General features: G+C 46.6%; 6 protein-coding genes across 6 annotated transcripts; 5 read left to right on the forward strand and 1 right to left on the reverse strand.

The window, feature by feature from the left end:
• Positions 1-3,802: 3,802 nt before the first annotated feature.
• On the forward strand, positions 3,803-5,320 carry GGS25DRAFT_472333 (uncharacterized protein). The gene is made up of 3 exons (XM_049259428.1): positions 3,803-4,341; positions 4,397-4,542; positions 4,613-5,320. Exons 1-3 carry the CDS (start codon positions 4,278-4,280, stop codon positions 4,751-4,753), a joined length of 351 nt encoding a protein of 116 aa, XP_049121916.1. The 5' UTR covers positions 3,803-4,277; the 3' UTR covers positions 4,754-5,320.
• A 371-nt stretch (positions 5,321-5,691) lies between these two features.
• On the forward strand, positions 5,692-6,820 carry GGS25DRAFT_517429 (uncharacterized protein; the record flags this gene model as incomplete). The annotated part of the gene is made up of 2 exons (XM_049263392.1): positions 5,692-6,086; positions 6,163-6,820. 2 exons carry the CDS (start codon positions 5,692-5,694, stop codon positions 6,818-6,820), a joined length of 1,053 nt encoding a protein of 350 aa, XP_049121917.1.
• Positions 6,821-8,281: 1,461 nt separating this feature from the next.
• Positions 8,282-14,558, forward strand: GGS25DRAFT_512591 (uncharacterized protein; the record flags this gene model as incomplete). The annotated part of the gene is made up of 12 exons (XM_049262795.1): positions 8,282-8,372; positions 8,439-8,668; positions 8,740-9,048; positions 9,107-9,487; positions 9,568-10,665; positions 10,717-11,352; positions 11,401-11,451; positions 12,041-12,263; positions 12,545-12,579; positions 12,661-12,989; positions 13,049-14,272; positions 14,339-14,558. The coding sequence occupies 12 exons, from the start codon at positions 8,282-8,284 to the stop codon at positions 14,556-14,558; spliced, it is 4,827 nt and encodes a 1,608-aa protein (XP_049121918.1).
• A 1,116-nt stretch (positions 14,559-15,674) lies between these two features.
• On the forward strand, positions 15,675-17,298 carry GGS25DRAFT_472343 (NAD(P)-binding protein). The gene is made up of 4 exons (XM_049259429.1): positions 15,675-16,297; positions 16,434-16,614; positions 16,674-16,781; positions 16,876-17,298. The coding sequence occupies exons 1-4, from the start codon at positions 15,999-16,001 to the stop codon at positions 17,041-17,043; spliced, it is 756 nt and encodes a 251-aa protein (XP_049121919.1). The 5' UTR covers positions 15,675-15,998; the 3' UTR covers positions 17,044-17,298.
• A 92-nt stretch (positions 17,299-17,390) lies between these two features.
• GGS25DRAFT_56911 (alpha/beta-hydrolase) lies at positions 17,391-19,372 on the forward strand. Its single transcript, XM_049265866.1, has 3 exons — positions 17,391-17,993; positions 18,095-18,235; positions 18,296-19,372. Exons 1-3 carry the CDS (start codon positions 17,751-17,753, stop codon positions 19,103-19,105), a joined length of 1,194 nt encoding a protein of 397 aa, XP_049121920.1. The 5' UTR covers positions 17,391-17,750; the 3' UTR covers positions 19,106-19,372.
• A 35-nt stretch (positions 19,373-19,407) lies between these two features.
• GGS25DRAFT_56920 (uncharacterized protein) lies at positions 19,408-20,759 on the reverse strand. Its single transcript, XM_049265867.1, has 2 exons — positions 20,649-20,759; positions 19,408-20,341 (listed from the first exon to the last, which is right to left on the reverse strand). Exon 2 carries the CDS (start codon positions 20,306-20,308, stop codon positions 19,640-19,642), a length of 669 nt encoding a protein of 222 aa, XP_049121921.1. The 5' UTR covers positions 20,309-20,341; positions 20,649-20,759; the 3' UTR covers positions 19,408-19,639.
• Between the last annotated feature and the right edge of the window lie 601 nt (positions 20,760-21,360).

Here is a 21,360-nt window from a genome sequence, read left to right on the forward strand (position 1 = left end):
TGTATGAGATGGTGTATGATTATGTATGTAAGTAGTAGTACCCACATACAAGCATATATGTATGGATGACTCAGGATGAGTCGTTTCATCAATCAATGTTCTTCCTATTTATTATTTTATTAATATTTTATTATTATTGATTCCGACAACAATCCATGCAGCTTCCTCTTGGGCTACCGTCAGTTGACAATTAAGTTGATCCTCCATATAAATAAATAACTTGAAATGACTGTAACTTTGCCCTAGGTATAACAAAATACGATCTCCATTTCATCCAGTCTACTTGCCAGTCCTTTGTCAACAGTTTCCAATTCCAGTATATCCTATTGATCAAGAAACGAACCAGAGCTTTGCACTATGATATAATTACTGGGTAGCTAGACTTCCAGAGTAACAAAGCAAAGGTCGAGATATCAGTGACTGCTTCATTTAACATGGTCCTTTGCTGCGGCCCAGTCATAGGTCGACTGTCAACAGTGTCAAGGGCACTTCTCAACTCACAACACTAGCTAGGTAGGTATACATAGTATCTCGTATGCGGAGCCGCAGATCTGGATTCGATTCCTGTGACTACATAGGATCGATTTTCTATTTCTAGAGCTTCACATGAAGCTCTTTGGGAGTCACTTGGCACATCCTCATTTGATTTTGGGAAACTATATATCCCATGCCTCCTAAACTCCTTCCAAGTATACGAGGGTTTTGACTTCGGCGATGATGGTGAGGAATATGAATGAAACCACAGGATACATAGTAGAAGAGCCTGATAATGAGTCTTTAGCGGGTTGGCGATCCTTTCTAGGGATAAGGTTGCAGTCTGATGACAATCAAGATCTACTAGGTAATATCGTACTTAGATTCATATCAAGCTATACTGCGTTGCTCTACTACAGGCCACGTTTAATAATAATGCGTTTATCCAATTTAACGATTCATAGCAAATTAGTGATTCAAGCTTCAGTGTCTAGCTTAAGGCGGCATGGAGTAGTACGATACGTATCTGGGTATAATGCAGGTTAAGAAACTTATCCCAGGGGTCAATACTGGGTATATGTATTGTTGTACTTATCTTCAGCAGACACTCAAGTGGCAAATGGGCACCTTTGCCAGAGACCTTGGAACTTATGCGTCTACAGACTATTACCTACCTACATATGTAACCTTAGTACGTGTACAGTACTAAACTACTTGCATGTAGGTACTGTATGCTACGTACAAATCATGCCTAGTATTGCCTACAAATCATACAGCTCGCGTACATAGTTCATGACCGCTTTCCTGTTTAGGGAGTGTGCTCTGTGTTCTCTCGAGGATTCCCCTGCATTGGGCCATCTCTTTTTGGATATTGCGCAACATAGGCATCCCCTTGGGAAGGCTTGGGTTGCTTGGTTGCAATTGCGGCTGGAGACGCTTCAGAATTAGGACAATCAATCCAACATTGTACAATACATACGTACAGTAACTACATGCGCCCACGTATTAATTACCTGGATTTTCTTGTTATTGTTACGAGCCCCACAAATCTGGCAGTGTTGTCCACGGCTATCAAGATGGTGCTACATACCTACCTATACATATGTAGGTTAGTATGTAATACGTGCTATGGTATATATCGATGATCTTTGTGGGATAGATATATAAACCTGGGTAGGTACAATAGGTACAATACATTTGAAGAATTACATCCCACCTTGGCCGGTTAGCTTAAAGCAAGCCAACAGCTTGTCTTGGTAGGTAGTCATCGGCACGATTTGCATGCCTGGAAAGTTGCAAACTCGGAGGCGGCTACCGGATTCGCTTCTATGTAGGTCAATATGTAGGTATGTAGTGCGTGGCTAACTACCTACTAAGGGCAATGCAACCAGATGTTTAAGTAGATAACTCTGCATGAGTCTGTGGGTATTCTGCCGGATAAAGAAAAGTGGTTAGTTAATCTTGTCATTTGTTGCGGGTACTACTACTATGTACATGTACATGCATGGTGCTGTAGGTATTGTACTTTCAAGGGTTGGGATGTTCTAAGTTGAAATGCTATTACATACTAGCCGCTGATGATACACCTTCCCATGAATCCACGATATCTAACTTTAATGTATGTACTACTCCTCTTAATTAAAGCCGTGAGGCAACCTTCTTACATAGGCACCAGCCGCACCACCTAGGAGTAAAGAAAACAAAACAAAAAAAACATACTCTACGCTACTACAATAGGTAGTTCAGCTGTTACATCGGTGTTAATTGCGGCTATGCTCATCGCTCCTAGCCAGCTAAGGTTAGCTTGGTTCTCCACGTTGTTAAATTCTGAATACGGGCACGGAGCACTGTACAACCGGGATGAGACCTTGCTCCATGGGCTCCATAGGCCCCATTAGATCCCTGGGTCTTAGGGTCAAGTGACGAATCGCACGGCCCAGGTGGAATGACCTTCTAGATCGGAGCGTTTGACCTTGTCTCCACCTTAAACCCTGCTTAAGCCCTGTAAACACCCACTTAGTTAGATTACCCATACAAATTGTGTGCTGATCATATCTTAAAGTATGAGTATCCTAGGTAATTACATATACGGCGTAGTACTGTACCTATTATTGCTATCGGGCCCTAAAACCTTAAATCTAGAGCCTTCTCGGGCCGTAAAACGCCGGTTTCGAATTGATATTTAGATTAATAAGCCGGTTATTTGGATGGCACGTGATCACCCTTAAGGCCAACATACAATCGCTTAACGTCTTAATTATTTAATATCTAACCTAAACGTTTAAAACATATAGCTATAATAATGCAACCGGTATCAATTAAAAGAGAATTTAATTATTAATTAAATGATATAAGTCAAATATGAATGCGATACTTGGTTGCAAAGTTATTTAGATATATATATCGTGAGATATTATGTGACAATTGATCATGTGACATCTTATCATGAGACAACTTATCATGTGACACCCTTAGGCGATCGTGTGCAGGCTCTTAGGGTGGCTTCAAGGGTGATCACGTGCGCCCGCCCTCCCAGCTAGCTTATTTACTTGAATAACTTTACGACCAGATATCTCACCAATTGGAGACCGGTATCAATCGATTCGTAATTCAATGCGCTTTCAATTGATACCGGTTGCACTTATATAGCTATATATTTGAAGAACGTATTTAAGATAAAAGAATTAATTCAAAAGGTTTGATGTACGTAATACAGTGTATATAACCATTCATAATTCATATTTTAAGATATGATCGCCATACAATTTGCTTGGGTAATCTAACTAAGTGGGTTTTTACAGGGTTTAAGATGGAGACAAGGTCAAACGCTCCGATCTAGAAGGTCATTCCACCTGGGCCGGAATCGCAAATGATGACAGACTTGGACAAAGGGATCCACTTTCTAAAAGGTACTTGAATCCTTTGCGGAGAGATCCTTGTATCGTGAGATTGAACCCCGAGGGACTAGATACACTAAAATGCTATGTACATAGATACCTACCCTAGGTATTACACAGATTTACACTCTTTTAGTTGAAATCGTCCATAGCCTTGAGGTACATATCTGTAACGATGCACGTATGTATCATCAAAGTTGATCAAACTACCTACTAATAACCTTGGTACATATGTATGTCATCTGTCTAGGAACTTCGTAGCTTGGCGATGACAGCCTTGTCTTAGGGATGGATATATTTCCTACATGTATGTATTGAGGTTGCGATGGACTATGTACATGTAGTGTATGTAGTGGTATTATGTACATCCCAACATTGAAGCAACTTAAAAGTGACTGACTCCCTTAAGGTGAATGCTTGGCAGGCACGAAAGGCACAACAGCATCCTCTTTAATGCTGTGCCTTCGCACCAGGAACGGGATGAAAAACTATCATTAAAATTACCCGACTCGACGTAGCCTGAAACCTGTTCGCTTTGTTTCAATTGAGCCAATTATCTTCTTTTCAAGGCTACCTCTAGCTCATGTAAGACCCCCACTACCTATTCAGGTATAGGGAGCGATCCATGGATGCTTAGGTGCATCAACTAAGCGCTTGGAAAATCTTTGATCCAGATTAGTCCCATTTTTATGTTTAGATCCATATTGTGGGGCTATGCTATCTTAAGTTTTTTTTATCTCAAAAGATTAACTGAGATGACCCTTGGCAAAAAGGTTGTGAAGCACGGCTCAACCATACCAGCATCAAAGACAGAACCACCCATTTCACAAACGTCATTGCGATAACAACATTCCTTCCACTCAGATCACTCAGATCACTCAGACTCGATTTACTTAAGTCATCACCATGTCAAGTAGTAGCACCGTTGCCGCCGAAAAGGTGCAAGAGCCTCAAGGCATGCGCAAGAATGGTGAGGACATCATCGTTCTTTATTTTAACCTCCTACTTATGCATATCATCTCTAGGCAAACAATGGCATCCACCACGGAAAGCCTTTCGGCCAGGATCTGGTTTAACCTCATATGAGCAACGAGCAAAGACACGCATGGCGACAGTCGCAGTAAAAGCTAGGGAGAAGGAAATGAAGGACGAGAAGGAGACCGAAAGAAAGGTATACCCATCCTCGTCTGAACAAGAGCACATCTCGCCGAATATGAACACGGCTAACATCTAGGGCTCAGCAACGAGTACAAGCCATTAAGGAAAAGCGCGCAGCAAAGGAAGAGAAGGAAAGATACGAGAAGATGGCAGAGAAGATGCACAAGAAACGAGTTGAGCGCTTGAAGAGGAAAGAGAAGCGCAACAAGCTTCTCAAGTCATGAGTCATGAGCGAACGTTCATGAAAGTACCATTTACCTCTTTGTCTGCGAATACCTACCTGCCTGCCTACCTGCCTACATACGAAAGAGAAATGGAGACGACAAGTCAGCCGACTTAGGATTGTCAAGGGCTAAGGCAGTCTGAGAACCGTAGGTTCAACGGCTCTCCACCGGCCGGTTCTGGGGAGTTGGTGGACATAATCTTGATTGGAACACGCCCCGATCTCACCTATGGTCTATAAAAGGGAGGGTCGATGTTCTTTATACGATGCTTCTCTATCAGTTCCAAGTTTGGAACGACAGATACTGGCAGAGTAGTACATGCTTAGGGTGCCTAAACGATAAGACTTGAGCGTCAACCAAGAAACAGCGCGGGCTATTTGTAGCAGGCAACTTACCTAGTACCTCGACAGGATCTACCGATTTGATTCACAGAGCCTAAATGCCTGGTAGATACTTACCTAGTTAATACACAGCAAACAATGAGACATAATTCATAATGGACATCAACATATTCATTGTGTAGTTTGAAAATAGTTTGTTCGCATAATCACCAAAGCGGCGTCGCCCTCTCTTATTCTTTTATGCTTTTATGATGAATATGTATAGAGGGGCATTCAATATTAATAAAGTACATACAGTACATAGTTACTATTTATGTACATATGTAGCCCTGGAGTAGATCAATCATCAATTACATAGTGACATGTGAAAGTACGGAATCTGCCGTGGTGGGGTGCACCTTAAGGGGTGGCTTCCCCGATTAATATTGTCGGTCCAATGAAAGTTGACTCCTTTTAAGTGTTTCTACCATAGTAACCATACATACCGCATCTTTAATCTATATGTACCTAAGGCTAATCGTTACCGCTACCGATACCGCTACCCTACCGTAAAGCCTTCGATACATATGGAGTAAGTATCTCGTCGCAAGCTGGAAAATGACCAAGAATCAGGATTTCGACCTTCTAAAACCCGCATCTCACTCCCCACACCGGCCTCGTCACCAAGTTAAACGATCGATAACAGAGTTATCATCACCAATCAAGCTGCCCCGATATCATCACTTACATCATTTACAACGCAAGGATCGCGATAATGATGACCATACTTCAATGCCTACAAGCCCACTGCTTCAAGTGCCACGAGGCTCACTCGAGTTGCCACGATCCGAAGGCGCAACTCCCTACGCAAACTCCGAGTCCGGCCTTCGCATGACCATGTCGAACCCAACATACGACGGCTCTACATTTAATTTTAGGCCTGCAGCGGTATCTTCATTGGACCATGAAGAACTGCTACGTGAGCAAAATGAGAAAGCGGCCTCGAGGATAGCGTTCGTCACCTCAGGCTCCTCAGAAAACATCAGGGGAGAAATAATCCACGATAGTTTGTAGCTAACGTTGAAATAGGGGGCTAAGGAAATCCCTTTTGGAACTAAGCACTTATTCAACCACAACAACGCAACGCCTAGATGATACGTATTACGCCGTCCTCGAAAAACTCAGCATGCTCCAGAGCACACTAGGAGCTCTCAGGGAACTCGCCGGCATGTCGCAAGAGTTAAACGAGAGCTTCAAAGCAGAATCGGAAGGACTAGTAGCTGAGCTAGAGCAACAGACTAGTTCATTCGATCAACTCGACGACCAACAGCAGCGTATCCAGGAACTGCAAGGACGCATACACACAGGCCGCGACAAGGTTGAAGCCCTCAGCAAACGAGTGGATGTGGTACGAGAACGTATTGAGAATTGGGAACGGGCGGATTTAGATTGGCAAGAGAGAACCAGGAGACGTCTTAAGGTCATTTGGATCATCACGTCCATTGTGGTCTTCTCCATGGTGCTCCTCTTCTTCGGAGCTCAGTACGCTCCTTCATCTGAGGATATATCTACGTTCACGAATCTAGCAACAGGCACCAGTCTTGGAAAGCCAGACTCGAGCTGGGTTGCAAGCAACCAAAGCCAGAGTGTTGCAGATACGGTGGACGATGTGAGAGAAGCGCTGCATAAGAGAGCAGGCGATGGCCCTGCTGAAGATGTTGTGCTTCGAGCTCTTGACGAACTATAAGTCAGTTAAGCAAACATTCAGTATACTACTAACCTTGGGTGCTCAGCAGAGTCGCCCAAGTACTTCTATCTGGACCAAGTCACAATATTGATATGTTCGATAGGCATTCCATTCCTTATGTCACACTATTAGGCGTATCAGGTGTATAGCATAGGCTTTGGACATTAGGTTACAGGCTCCCTTCCTTTCTAATAATATCCGCCGAGGCACTAGATAGTCTCATTAATAGGTCACTTTTATGTTTCCGTTGCATGAAACCCATCCTTACGATATGCATTGAAGAGCTACACGGCTATCTGGTACCTAGTATCTTGGGCATAAACATAGTAATTTTGAGGTCTTTCACTCGATCATTTTGAAAATCTCACATAGCATGTATTATAATACTGTACGTACCTGCATACATACCTATTACCTACAGTGCTAACGCCGAGTCGGGACTCGGAAAGGATAGGATAGGTTAAATATATTTAGATATCGAGGCCAACATTGAAACTCATAAGGCACCTGCATCTTTGATTCTTTGGGTTTGCCGTCTTAACCGCATGAGCATACGGCACATTTCAGCCTAGAACCCTGCGTAGCTGAAGATGTGGAGTTTGTGTGTAATTTTGGTATGTACTGTAATACCGTACTAATACGCACATGCATATATGTGGTACCTAGACTAACTTAACAGGGGGGCACATGATATGTTACCGCTTACGGCGTAGATTTTAGTAGCGTATGTACTTAGTTAGTATGTACTAACTATGTAATATGTATATAGCACGTAGACATTATGTAGGTAGGACCTGTCGACGTCATGGTTAGGCTTCGAAGCTAGGGAGTAAATGCCGTCGCCAATTGGATTAGAGCAGGGCGGTACTACAGTCTACGACAAGCTCAAATCAAGATAACCATCTGTGACTGGTAGCAGGATCTCTAGGTACTTCATTGGAACAAGCACACACATCTTACAGCATTCACTGCCTCACTTCATCCGAACCCAATTTCCCATTGTGTCTTTGTTTTATATTTTCTTTTCCCTTTTCCCCTCCTTTATTATTGTTTATTCTTCTGTCCCAGATAGTTATATTTTAACGAAGTAAGACCACCTACCTAAGTAGATTTACATGTTTATTTCAAGTTGCTCTTTAATTATCAATTTCTTTGGCGCCAGAAATACGTAACCAGTTGTGGCTGACGACATTAAGACCCCTCCAGTTGAGTTTTAGGTTCCCCGCCATAAAATCCGCTTACACATTTTGCGCCGTTCATACCTACCTCGTCTTACACGTTACGCGCCATTGTCGTTGGCGTTGCCGTTTCTACTGCCGGTCTTGAGCTGAGCTCACCGCGCATACCCTACAAAACTAAGAAACAGGAAGAAGAAGAAAATAGGCGGATTAAGCTACGATAGGCTTGTCGCAGAAAAAGAAGAAGAGAGTCAACCCAGATCTGGTTGATACTAACCTAGAGATGTCTACTGTGGATACTGCCCACGATGACTCGCCGCGTGGCTCTATTACGAACACTCCAGGCCAGGCACTAACAGGGAAACAAGAGCATTGTTCGTATACACCCCATCAGTGGACATTCTCATCATGCCATGATACTAACCACTATATTCCTTTAGACCTGAAACGAGAGCTCGTATCTGAGCAAGTTAATTGGGAAATATCCGAACTCAATTCTCCTACCGCCCTCCGCCGTTTCGGCGCACCCTTCAGGTCTGATTTCGGGGAGGTGTCACCCTATGATTCCGAGCTCCCTATCTTACGTTACATATTCGTACACCATGTGCGAGAGTTCCCCTTCCTGGATAAGGCAAGAGAGAAAGAGTTCTGGCAGGACAAACTACAAGTCGTATGTATTCTACCCAGTAGTCAACCTTTGCCTCCTATATTGTGCTAACCCGGCGGTCTTTTGGTGCCTAGTTCCTCGAGTCGTTTGCTAGCAAGAATATCTCATCTTCCGAGGACAGATTAGAAGAGACGAAACGTCGCAAACTAGCTCTAAAATGTCGAAAGCTAGTCGAACTAATGATGGTGTCGGGTGTTCCCACAGCCTCTGGGTTCGAAGAGCGAATAAGATTTGCAGAGATGGAAATTGTTGACCGAGATGCGATCGATACTGGAATGCTAAACACCATTCCAGAAGGAAACTATGTCAACGGATGGGACGTTAACGTTGCTGGAGTGCGCATCACCCACATCAAGAGGAACATCAGACGACATAAGCATGCGGTGCGCTAATATAAACCTGTCTATATCATATCTGGGTACTTGTACTGACTTTTCATAGGAATTCATATTACGCGTCAAGAGAAAGGGCGAGCTTGAACACTACGTAGGCAGACGATATGGAGACTTCGCCAGATTACATAGACAGCTAAGGACTGAACTCCCAGGCAAAGTCCTCCCTCCGTTACCGAGGAAGAACAAGTCGGACACGCCCGCATCGGGCTTACTGTCTCGTATGACCGATGGTGCTGACTCTGATACTTCATCGATTTCATCGATCTCCACCCTTGCTCCTCCGTCCCAGGGCAATGGGCTCACGGAGTCCATGAAAAACCTGACAGTCCGTGATCATCGTCGAAATCAGTCCACAGCCTCAAGCCGTAAGTCGCCACGCCCATCTATGGATGGCGCTTTAAGCCCGGTTCCAAGTCCTAAATCTGAGGTAAGAATTTTCTTTAAAAGCCCCTTTATTATCCTTTCCCCCTGAATATAAAGCGCGTTCTAGTATATTAACTTTCACAGAACGCTACACTCTGGCGCGAGAGTCAGCGCATATCGCTTCGGGCATATTTACGATATCTTTTACATAATCCTCAGATTGCGCAGACCAAAACTCTCCAGCATTTCTTGACTCACGACCCGCTTACGCCAACTGATGAAGATGTTGGTGACATTGTCCGGCGTAAAGCTGTTGATCGAAAGCGTATGGAAGAGCAGAGACAGTTCTATGAAATAGCGAGGAAGAGAGCCGCGGAGTTGGACGTCTACATGGAACAGTTCCGTCAAGATATTGTCGAGCGTAACGGATTAACAGTGCTTCTCCAGGAGATCAAAGACAAGGAAACTATCCAGGATCTGAGCCTTCAGTACCAGAAATTCGCCGAATGGCTTCGTATCGAGGTGGCCGCCACCATTTACCACCTTTTCCTCGCCGAGGACAATTCGCCCGAGTTGTTTGCGCAACTCAAGCGTATTCACTCCCTGATCCCGTACACTATAATGAAGAATGTGATCCGGATTGCGAATCCTGCTGCTGTCATGTCTGGTGTGCTCGATATATTCTTAGCGCAGCCTTTCGGATCACGATCTCTCATGCAACGCATCTTCTCCTTAACTCTCAACGACGGAATTAGAAGCCAGCAGAAGGCCATTGATGCTGTGGCTTCTAAAATTGGAGACAGCGTCTTTGTAGAGAAGCTCGGGCAATTCACAGAAGCCGATGAGCACATCAAAGTCGCAATTCGAGAAGAAGCTGAGTCTGATGACGTGGATATCATTGTTGCCGTATTACGTTCTGAACTTCTCACACCGGCGCTTACTCCCGAGCAAATCGGGAGATTATATAACGCCTATGTCGCTTTCAACAGCGCAGTAGAGAACGTTGATGAGGAGTTAAAACAAGGCGCGCAACTCTTCTCTTATCTCAAGCAGTTGCTGAAACTGCAAACTAGACAGCGCGACAAGGCAATGATGCTTAGCCTGATCGAAGAGCCCGTTACTCTGCAGCTGCTTCGCGATCTCTTCACCATCTTTTACGAACCCCTTGTCAGAGTGTATAAGTCAGCCAATGTGTACAACAGCATTACAGACTTTGCCGTTTTTATCGACGACATGATTCAGGTATGTAACTTACTTAAACAGATACTCAGGGGTATACTAACACTCTAGTAGGTGGTCGAGAAGTGTAGAGAGCAAGATGCATCGGCAGACCCAAATCAAACGGTGCAGGCCTTTATTGACCTATGTCAACGCCACCAGCACAATTTCTACAAATTCATTCATGAGGTTCATACGCACGACAATGGCCTTTTTACGCAGCTTATGGGCTGGATAGAAGGCATTCTAGAATTCTTAAGAAAGGGGCCAACAGGTGGAGCATTGGACATCAACGCTCTGTTCGAAGGAGGCGTTGCAAGCGGCTTGGTGGACAAGGAGAAGGCAATCGAAGAGATCAACAAGCTCATCGCCTGGCAAGAGGCTCGCAAGAAGTGGCATCACGACAAGACTAGACAAAAGATGGCGGCTGAAGGGTCAGCAGGTATGGAGACTGGAATGCCGAGTATGGCTAGTTTCCAAGCCAGTGATTTTGGCCTCAACGACATGGACATTGAAGACATGGCCTACGACGATGGTTCTGATGATGAGGCAGAGGCAGAGGAGGAAGACGAAATGGACCCGATCGAGGCTGAAAGACGAAGGAGAGCAAAGAAGCAAGACCGTCTCAAGGCGCGGGCTGGTGAGCCAAAGAAACCAGAAGTGAGCGAGGTGCATCATTTGAAGGAAAACTTCATCGAGATGTTACGGCAAGTCTTAGCGCCATAGAAGTTCATTCTTAGGAGTTGGGCATCGTATAAGGTTAGGAGTCATGGTAAAGGGCAAGGATACCAACTCGGATTTATTGCATTGGTGAATTGGCATGAAAAGAAATACAGGTCAAAGAGCATTAGGCATCTGATTGCATTCACGGTCCATTCATTGGGACGAACCGGATGAGGGGATGGATACTAGAATTTCTGGAGTGGGCTTCTTCATGATTCTTTTATTGAAGGGACCTTTCGGTATGAGGAGAATGCTCTCTACATGTAACTATAACCTACTAACTTGATACCTAATTCCCTGGGTTAGATGCCTACCCAGGTTAGATGCCTACCTAGGTAGGTTGTGTGGAAGTAATGCTACTACGTATTGTTAAGAGTTATGACTGGTGTGATGAATGTTGAGATGGATGTGTGCAGGTAATAAGTACATACATGTATGTATCATTACTATCATAAGTTGACTTAGTTACATACATGTGTACTACTAGTACTGCATAGTAGCAGCATTCATTAAGGAATATCCTTGCACCGGTGGTGTATTAACACGTGATGATACTTGGTTAGGTACATATCGTGTGTAAACGGCCGACTTTTTATCCCTCGGTAATCAGAATTGACGCTATTGGACCGAGCAGGCGTCAATTGTCTGGAAAGTACATACCTACAGACGTACCTAGGTTAGGTACATACTACGGGTAGCAGTTACCAGACGGTTGAACCTCGCCCAGCATCATCACTTTTTTCGCCTTTTACCTTTTGCCTTTTTGCACTTAGCCATTCCCCGAACTTGCAGGACAAGACAAGTACTTCCTCAACCCTGTTCTTCCCCCTCCTTCACAAATCCCTCTATTCACAATGGCATCGTCAATGGCATTGAAGAGGTTAGCCATAGGCTCTACTGTAAGTATCTCCCTTGCCTACCAACCTTTGATCGCATTGGCCTTCGGCTTAACTTGGGACGAAGAAGAGGCTGACTTTATCGTTTCGTTTTTGACAGTTCCCACGGGCAATAAGGAACCAGGCCAGAACCTTCTCTTCAACGCGCCCAGTTTGTAAGTGCTCCCAATATTGGATTTGTATATTTTATATGTGTGCCGCATTGAATGGACTGTCTAATTCTAATCTGTTTCTCCCGCCCACAGCTCGGATCATCGCGAACAACCCACTACGGGCCAAAGAAGCGCCGATACACCTTAGCAGCAAATACCCTGTCATCGTATGTCACAACTTCCCATTGCTTTTGCTTAGCAACAGACAATGTCCACGTTAGAATCAGCAACGGTTAACACAACCGTAGGATCACGAATACGATGCCATTGTCGTTGGTGCGGGTGGTTCCGGATTGCGGGCGGCATTCGGTCTTGCGGAAGCCGGATTCAACACGGCCTGTATATCGAAGCTCTTCCCCACCCGAAGTCATACAGTCGCTGCGCAAGGTGGCATCAACGCTGCGCTAGGAAACATGCACGAGGATGACTGGAGATGGCACATGTACGACACTGTGAAGGGATCGGATTGGCTTGGTGACCAAGATGCCATCCACTACATGACGAGAGAGGCCCCCGCGTCCATTATCGAGTTAGAGAACTACGGATGTCCGTTCTCGAGAACGGAAGATGGTAAAATGTTGGTTGAGTTCAGGTGGTTCAAATTAGGTACGATGATGGCTAACATCTGGTCGCTAGCTACCAGCGCGCTTTCGGTGGACAGTCGCAGAAGTTTGGAAAAGGTGGCCAGGCATACCGCTGCTGCGCTGCCGCCGATCGAACCGGACACGCCCTTCTACACACCCTCTACGGTCAATCCCTTCGACACAGCACTAACTACTTCATTGAGTTCTTTGCTCTTGATTTGATTATGGAAGATGGAGAATGCCGCGGCGTTTTAGCCTACAACCAGGAGGATGGTACTCTTCACAGATTCCTTGCCCACAACACAGTTTTAGCTACTGGTGGATACGGCCGAGCCTACTTCAGCTGCACATCCGCACACACTTGTACCGGTGACGGTATGGCTATGGTTGCTCGTGCCGGACTTCCCAACCAGGATCTTGAGTTCGTCCAATTTCACCCGACTGGTATCTACGGAGCTGGTTGCCTGATTACCGAAGGCTCGCGAGGAGAGGGTGGATATCTGCTCAACTCCGAGGGAGAGCGGTTCATGGAGCGATATGCGCCTACCGCTAAGGATTTAGCTAGTCGTGACGTCGTTTCCCGTTCCATGACTCTGGAGATTCGTGAGGGACGAGGTGTTGGCCCTGAGAAGGACCATATCTACCTTCAGCTAAGCCACTTGCCTGCCGAAATCCTTGCCGAGCGTCTTCCCGGTATCTCAGAGACCGCTGCCATCTTTTCAGGTGTCGATGTTCGCAAGCAGCCCATTCCAGTCTTACCCACTGTACATTACAACATGGGTGGTATCCCTACGAGGTACACTGGTGAGGTGCTTACGGTTGATGACAAGGGTAACGACAAAGTTGTTCCTGGTCTCTTCGCTTGCGGTGAGGCTGCCTGCGTCTCCGTCCATGGTGCCAACCGACTTGGCGCCAATTCTCTGCTAGATCTTGTTGTCTTTGGACGTGCAGTTTCCCACACCATCCGAGACAACTTTACCCCGGGCACCAAGCCTAAGCCCATCAGTGCCGATGCTGGTGCGGGATCTATCGAAGTCCTCGACCAGGTCCGCAACTCCAATGGCCCCAAGAGCACAGCCGAAATCAGACTTGCTATGCAAAAGGCCATGCAAACAGACGTGAGCGTGTTCCGTACACAGGAAAGTTTAGACGAGGGTGTGAGAAAGGTCACGGAGATCGATGGCACATACTCTCAGGTTGGAATTAAGGACCGCAGCATGATCTGGAACTCGGATCTGGTCGAGACTCTCGAGTTAAGGAATTTACTGACTTGCGCGTAAGTGGCTTAAACCCCTCTCCCGTTGGTGTATTTGAAGGAAAGCAAAACTAACAATATCATCAGGGTCCAAACCGCCACTTCGGCTGCTAACAGAAAGGAATCTCGTGGTGCTCATGCTCGGGAAGACTATCCTGACCGAGACGACGAGAAGTGGATGAAGCACACTCTTTCGTTCCAAAGGGAACCTCACGGCAAGGTCGAACTTGGATACAGAAAGGTCATCGGCACAACCTTGGATGAAAACGAATGCAAGGCTGTCCCGCCATTCAAGAGAACTTACTAAACGAGATAACTACCTACCTAGTAGTAGTCACGAGTACTGTGTAATACCGACCATGTGATGTGAAAAGGAGGTGCATCCAGTTTCTAGCAGTGGGGAAGCTTGAGAGATAAAGAGAGAGCACTGGTGTGTACTGAAATAAGTCGATGGGTTGTGGCTCCAATAAGAGACGTGGATAATGTATGTATCTTATACATGACTTGAACCGAACGACAATTGTGTATACAGGAAATAAAAATAAGCCCCTTTTTTAATATCTTCATACCTACATGCCTAGTTCGTGGCTGCCTAGAACTCCATGTTCCCCTGATCCACGAATCCGGTTTTTTGCGATATTTCTCTCTGGGTATGGATAAGGGGGCTGACTGGCTGGCTGGCTGGCTGGCTAACTGTCGAGTAGATACGTCTGGTTCATCACCGGGCTCGTACATTGTAAGCCTTGCCTCTTTAATTTCCCTCTCTTCCTTCTCACCCCAAAACCCGTTGCTCTCCTTGAAGAAACCCCCCCCCCCCCCCCCCAAAAAAAAACCAAAAAAAACCAACGCGGTAGTTTGATATCGATATAATATTTGATTCATTTCCCCCTCCTTTTGTCATAACTTCCCCTTTCCCAACCCAACCTAACCTAACCCTCCCAGTAACCCTCCCAAACGCAACGGACGAGGCGTTCATCTACGGCGTCAACCCGGCCCATTCGGTCTTGCACGACGGGCCTTGCAGTGTGGGCGAGGCCGTTGGGGTTTGATGTTTTGGGGATGGGAGGGAGAGGTGAATTAGGGAGGAGGAAAGGGGTGTGTTACTCGGGATAAGAAGCCGTGAGAGAGCCATTTCCCTATTTTTTTTTTCTTGGTGAGACGCGACCTTATTCCAGCTTACAATTTTATTATAATACTTATCTACCTATCTATCTATCTCAATAACCCAAAGCACATCACATCATGCATAATGTACCTACCCTACCTACAATAGCAGTTCCACTTAAACTTTGACCAGAGAGGCACGGCGGTATAAGTGCTGCTTACCAATGGCTCCTTGGGAGATATTAGCAAGTTACACGCTATGGATGCGAAAAGTCCGGTAGCTAGCCGGCACTTGATTTATAATAGCATATAATTCGTCAGGTACCCTAGGTAGGTTGTAAGTATCGTACCGCACATCCATCCATAACTGCATACCCCCTAATCCTTACCCGAACCCCTCATTGCTCAAAAACGTATGTATCGGTTGAGTAACTGTGATATGTATGTACATAGGCTCCCTATCTTGAGCGAAAGGGCTCTAGATTAGATTATTTCCGGCAAATGGGCAGAGCAGTTTTAGAAGATATATTTACTGGAAAGGGGTGAAAAGTTTCGGAATTTATATACTTGTTTATTTTGATTCCGACTTTTGAAAAAAAAAAAAAAGGGTTTTACGAAAGGGAAAGAATACATAAACATCACAATGTCCGTAGCACTAATAACAGCGGGGAGTGCCGGGCTCGGCGCTGCGGCCGCTCGGGCTTTTGCCAAAGACGGATACCGGGTCATCGTGAACTACGCCAACAACGAGGAGCGAGCGAACAAGCTCCTGGCAGAGCTCCCGGCTTTGTCCCCTTTGCCGCAGGATAGCGGCGCGAACAATTTCATCGCCATCAAGGCTGATCTGGGTAGCCGGGATGAAATCAACCGGCTTATCCAAGAAAGCGTGGATAGGTTTGGTCGGTTGGATGTCATCTTTTCCAACGGTGGTTGGACCCGTTTGTGAGTTGGTCTCTTTTGCTTTTGGTACAAGCATTGGCATCAAGCCGAAGCGCTTTACTTCCACGTCATCGCCAACTTTGAACGAGGCGGCCTTGTTGTTAGAAAAACTACAGGTACTGACTTCGTTGGTTTGTAGCCGCGGTATGGTTAGCATCGACGAAAACGTCTTTGAGGACGAATGGGACGGAGCTTTCAACATGAATGTCAAATCCCATCTGTGGTTGATGCACGCGGCTAAGAAACACCTCGATGAGACTGAGGGAGCTTTCATCAGCACTGCCTCTGTAGGTGGCGTAATCCCTAGCGGTAGCTCTCTGGTAAGTACCCAACTCAGGCTGGTGGCGATGAACTAGAGCTTATGAGCAACATTGAATAGGCGTACTCCGTTACCAAGGCTGCACAGATACATCTCATGAAAGCGCTAGCGATCATGGCAGCGCCTAAGATTAGAGTCAATACCGTATCTCCTGGATTACTACTCACCGTAAGATTTTCTGTTATCGTTGCTTTGTTATTCCGAGGGGCTAGCAGATTCCCAACGCTCCAAAGGATGAATTCTAACAGTTCTGAATTAATAGGAGTGGGCCAACGTGTTTTCGGACGAGACCAAGGAGAAGCATCGGCAGAATACTAAGCTCAAGCGATTCGTCACGGTCGAGGATGTCGCGGAACAAGTGCTAGTCTTTGCGAAGACTAAGAGCATGACGGGGGTGAACGTGGTGATGGATGCCGGTTTCATCCTATGACGCTTCTATGGTTGAGAAGGGAGATGTAGGTAGTGGTACACTTGTTGAATCGCCTACAAATGATCGTTTTGGTAACGAGGACAGGCCAACATTAACTTAAGTGGTAGTATTAGCTAGTACCTCTAGGTAGTAAATAGGTAGTTATAGTATTTAACTTCTAAGGAGATGACTATCCCTAGTAAACCAACGGTAACTTAGCACGTGCGTTGTTGCAATCGGGTTCTGCCTTCCCGCTCTACCAAAATTACGAATACCATGGGAATGGTTTAAGTTTGAGTCGAAGTATATAAATATGGGGGTATGGATGCCTCCCTAGTACCTAGTGCCTGCCTAAACCTAGGTGCCACGTGAGAATATTGTGTGGCTGTGGAGACATAAGGTACAGTTATGTATCTTTCGAGTTACACACTCTTAACGAAGATCACCTTCTTTACCTAACCTAGTACCTAGCAATGACCAACACGACAACAGCCACAATAAGTTGCCTCTTCACACAATATGATTATAACCATTCGTAAACTAAATAAATCCTATATTCCGCCAGATTCATCGCGATAGAACTCGGGGGCGTTCTTTTACTTTTTAATACATCTCTATCATACACAGAATTCGTAAATCCGTCCAACCGAATCTTAACCAAGTAACTCCTTATCAGAAGTCTCTTTAGTCTCCTAAGAAACAGGACAGGTAGCCTTTATTTCTTAAACATGGAGGCTATCTCCAAATGCCTTGCCGTTCCTAAGGAGTCCGGCTCGACCGCATTAATTGCAACTACAGTTGTGACTACTATTTCTCTCGTCTCATTAGCTCGTTACACACTGTGGCCCAAGAAACACCCGATCATCCCGGGCCCCTTAACGACTACCATCCCCAAGCTGTCCGAAGCCGAGATTGCGCAAATCACATATAGACCGGATTATTTCCCAGGCGCCAGAGATGTAGTAACGCCGGTGAGCACATGTCTTTTTTTGCAGCCGTCTGCAAATTAAACGAGGTTTACATGCCTAGGCACTTAGCTGTAATCTAACGAGGATCCCTTTTTTTTTTCTAGTATGGTAATATTCGTGTGTATGAGTTTGGGCCCGAAGATGGTCGCAAGGTCTTGCTCATCCACGGGATAAGCACATCATGCATGACTCTTAAGGACATCGCGGAACCGCTCGCCAAGAAAGGTTGCCGCGTGATGCTTTTCGTAGGTTGCTTCCAAGAAAACCCCTGGCATCTCTCTCGACCTTACTAATTGGCCTCGCAGGACCTTTTTGGACGAGGCTATAGCGATGCGCCTGGTGACGTACCATACGACACCAGACTATTCGTCACCCAGATTTTGCTCGTCTTAGCATCCTCGCCATTGTCGTGGACCGGCGAGAACGGCCTAAGCATCATAGGCTATTCTCTGGGCGGCGGCATAGCGGCAAATTTCGCGGCCACCTTCCCTCATATGGTCGAGTCGCTAATCCTCCTCGCGCCCGCGGGGCTCATCCGTCCGGAGAACTTCGGGCGCGCAAGCCGGCTCGTGTTCACCACGGGCATCATACCCGAGCGCCTGCTCGCGTGGCTCACGAAGCTTCGCTTGCGACAGCCCATAGCCTCCTCCGTAGCCAAACGGGTCAAGAAGGCCGGCGCCGCCGCAAACGGACTACGGCAAGGCGAGGACGGCAAGGAGAACCTCCTCGACGTCGCGACGCAGGAAGCCGTGGACCCCGTCGACGAGCCTCCGCAAACCGCCTTCGAGCTCGAAGTTATCAGCTTCGTGCACTGGGTGCTCGACTTCCACCACGGCTTCGTGCCGGCCTTCATGTCGACCGTGCGCCACGCGCCGCTCATGGACCAGCAGGGCTACTGGCGCCAGCTCGCCAAGCGGAAGCCGGGGACCACGGCCGTGCTGCTCGGCACCGACGACACTCTCATCCAGCGCGACGACTACGTCGAGGATGCCCTCCCCTTGATCGGGGGCGAGGAGAACGTGTTTTGGCGTGTAGTGCCGGGGTCGCATAATTTCCCGTTCACGCATGCGGCGGATGCGCTGGAGCGGATTTATGAGTTTTGGGCGATGGAGTAGGTGGGGAGGGGGAAGGAATTTGCAAGGCGTTAAGAGAGAGAGAGAGGGGGGGGCTACTTACCTAGGTTAGATTTAAGTCATAGAATGAATACCCAGGTATTGGTGATAGATAGATAGGTACCTAGATTGTATTGTTAGGAAGGTCTATTGATATTCAATCAACACTTATCCCTCGGGGGGCATGGCATGTATGTGGTAAAAGGGGGTTGATTTGTCTTCGGTACTAGATCCACTCCGTCAACGCCAGCTTGCCACTCGCTTGAGTGCTGTAGGAAGGTGTAGTGCATCCTACATACCATGCCCGTGATAGAATATGAGATTATGACGGCCCCTCGGTTTAAAGTGTAATCCATTGCTTTCATTTCTTTGAAAATTAGTAGTACATGGTCCCTAGCATTACCCCTTCCTCCTCCTCCTCCTCCCACTATGTCCCCTTTCATTAGACGAGTAAGATCATTAAGCCATTCGAATCATAGCATTTCCTTCTTCTTCTCCTTTTCCTTCCTCCCCCCTTTCCCCCTTTCCCCATTTTACCTAAGCATCCATAGCATCCCGTCCATTCAGCAAAATGATACAAGTCGACAGCGCCACCACATCGTCCGTCTCATTCCCATTCAGCGCCAGCACCGCATCCTTATCGAACCCGTACCCCGCGACCCGGCCAACCTCAACCCGCTGCTGGTTGAGGCACTTGTACAGGATCGCCACACGGCCCTTTGTCATGTCCCAGAAATACGGGATGCTATGCCGCACAAACGCCTCGTGCTTCCCGGAATTCGCGCCCTCGCTCTGCCGCAGCGCCTCCTCGTCGACGGGGCACAGCTCGATCTCGTGCCTGCAGTGCGGGCTCCCCGCCGGGAACCTCACCTTCGAGGAGTCGAACGAGACGAACGTGATGTTGAGGTCGCACACCTTTTCGCCGGAGCGCGCGTCCGTCATGGTCTTGAGCGTGCGCATCATGTTGCCCGAGGACTTGATCTCGTATTTGGGGCGGGATTCTTGCGTGGAGGCGGCTTGGTCGACCTCGTCGAGGAAGGCGTGGTTGAAGTCGCCGGCGAAGGGCTGCTGGACTAGGCCTGAGAGGTCGAGGATCTGGGCGGTGGTTTTGAAGTGGATGCATCCCTTTAGGTAGAAGATTTGGGTGGGCTGCAGGACGACGTCCTCTTTGATGGGGAAGTCTTCGGGGGAGAAGGGGTGAGGCATGTTTGTTTCTTTTCTTTTCTTGGATTGTGATTTCTGACTTAGATTTAGGTTATATAGTGACGGCGATGGTAATGATGATGGGGATATGAGAAGTCCGTAACGAAATTAGGTATATGCCTAGGTAAGTGCCAATGGCCTAGCTCCTACTTTTTATTCTCTTCCTTTTCCTCGATGGGTATCCTCGTACGTGCGTATGAAATTCACTTCTTATTATATGTGAAAACAAGTGAAGCTGTGTAAATAGTTGAAAAATGCCTACTCTTCCAAGTTTTTGGGGGGATCAACTACTATTTAAGATGATAGATATCAAGAATATATAACAAGTCCATACATTACATACCTTGCTTAATATAATGCCCAAGCTGCCGGCGTCACCGTCGCTGATAACAACGGGTTTCCGTAACACGGGGGCATGTATGTAGGTAGGGGTCGTTTGTTCGTTGCACCGGACGTGTTAGAATGTGACGTCACGGGGAGTCTCATTACCGGGCATTGCCCTGATTTTCGCGGTCATCCTTCTCCAGGACCTGCTCATGCTCACCAAGTCTTGCCCAGTCCAGGGTTTTCTGCACAGAAAAATGTGGCGGCCACTGGCGTCACCGAAGCACAGGTTTACGAAACCCTCTTACGTTCAGGTGTGTAATGGGCATGGGGATCAATCTTGATCTAGGGGTGCTTTTTCTTTTGTCATGCGAATCACAGTGTGGCAGTGTGGCAAGCTTGTGAGGCAGGACGGCAACCAAATGTTCAAGGTTAAGTTCCAGTTCCATGAGAAATTCCATGAGATGAGCCTGATGAAGAGTGATGAACCTAGACAGACTTTTATCTTTTAAGCTTTGAAGTTGGGAATACAGAGAGATTTGTCCGACCCGTGAGGGACCCGAGGGGACTGAAAGTCTAAAGAGTTAAAGGGAATATGAGGGGTACTACTAGTAGTACTAACCCAATAAGAAATGACATCATAGGTGGGGGGGGAGAGAGTACATAAACCCCAGAGATCGTATGCGTTCATTGCATTGTTGACTTCCAGACTTCTTCATAATTACCTAATA

Source organism: Hypoxylon fragiforme (assembly GCF_022984875.1).
Source record: "Hypoxylon fragiforme strain CBS 206.31 chromosome Unknown GGS25scaffold_1, whole genome shotgun sequence".
NCBI lineage: Eukaryota > Fungi > Ascomycota > Sordariomycetes > Xylariales > Hypoxylaceae > Hypoxylon > Hypoxylon fragiforme.

Excerpts from the sequence above, each read along its gene's own strand:
- GGS25DRAFT_472343 (XM_049259429.1), top strand. The coding sequence starts at position 15,999 with ATGTCCGTAGCACTAATAACAGCGGGGAGTGCCGGGCTCGGCGCTGCG. Across the intron at positions 16,298-16,433 it reads AACGGTGGTTGGACCCGTTT|CCGCGGTATGGTTAGCATCG; the intron begins GTGAGTTGGTCT and ends GTTGGTTTGTAG. Across the intron at positions 16,782-16,875 it reads CTCCTGGATTACTACTCACC|GAGTGGGCCAACGTGTTTTC; the intron begins GTAAGATTTTCT and ends CTGAATTAATAG.
- GGS25DRAFT_56911 (XM_049265866.1), top strand. The coding sequence starts at position 17,751 with ATGGAGGCTATCTCCAAATGCCTTGCCGTTCCTAAGGAGTCCGGCTCG. Across the intron at positions 17,994-18,094 it reads CCAGAGATGTAGTAACGCCG|TATGGTAATATTCGTGTGTA; the intron begins GTGAGCACATGT and ends TTTTTTTTCTAG. Across the intron at positions 18,236-18,295 it reads GTTGCCGCGTGATGCTTTTC|GACCTTTTTGGACGAGGCTA; the intron begins GTAGGTTGCTTC and ends TTGGCCTCGCAG.
- GGS25DRAFT_56920 (XM_049265867.1), bottom strand. The coding sequence starts at position 20,308 with ATGCCTCACCCCTTCTCCCCCGAAGACTTCCCCATCAAAGAGGACGTC.
- GGS25DRAFT_472333 (XM_049259428.1), top strand. The coding sequence starts at position 4,278 with ATGTCAAGTAGTAGCACCGTTGCCGCCGAAAAGGTGCAAGAGCCTCAA. Across the intron at positions 4,342-4,396 it reads TCAAGGCATGCGCAAGAATG|GCAAACAATGGCATCCACCA; the intron begins GTGAGGACATCA and ends TATCATCTCTAG. Across the intron at positions 4,543-4,612 it reads AGAAGGAGACCGAAAGAAAG|CAACGAGTACAAGCCATTAA; the intron begins GTATACCCATCC and ends TCTAGGGCTCAG.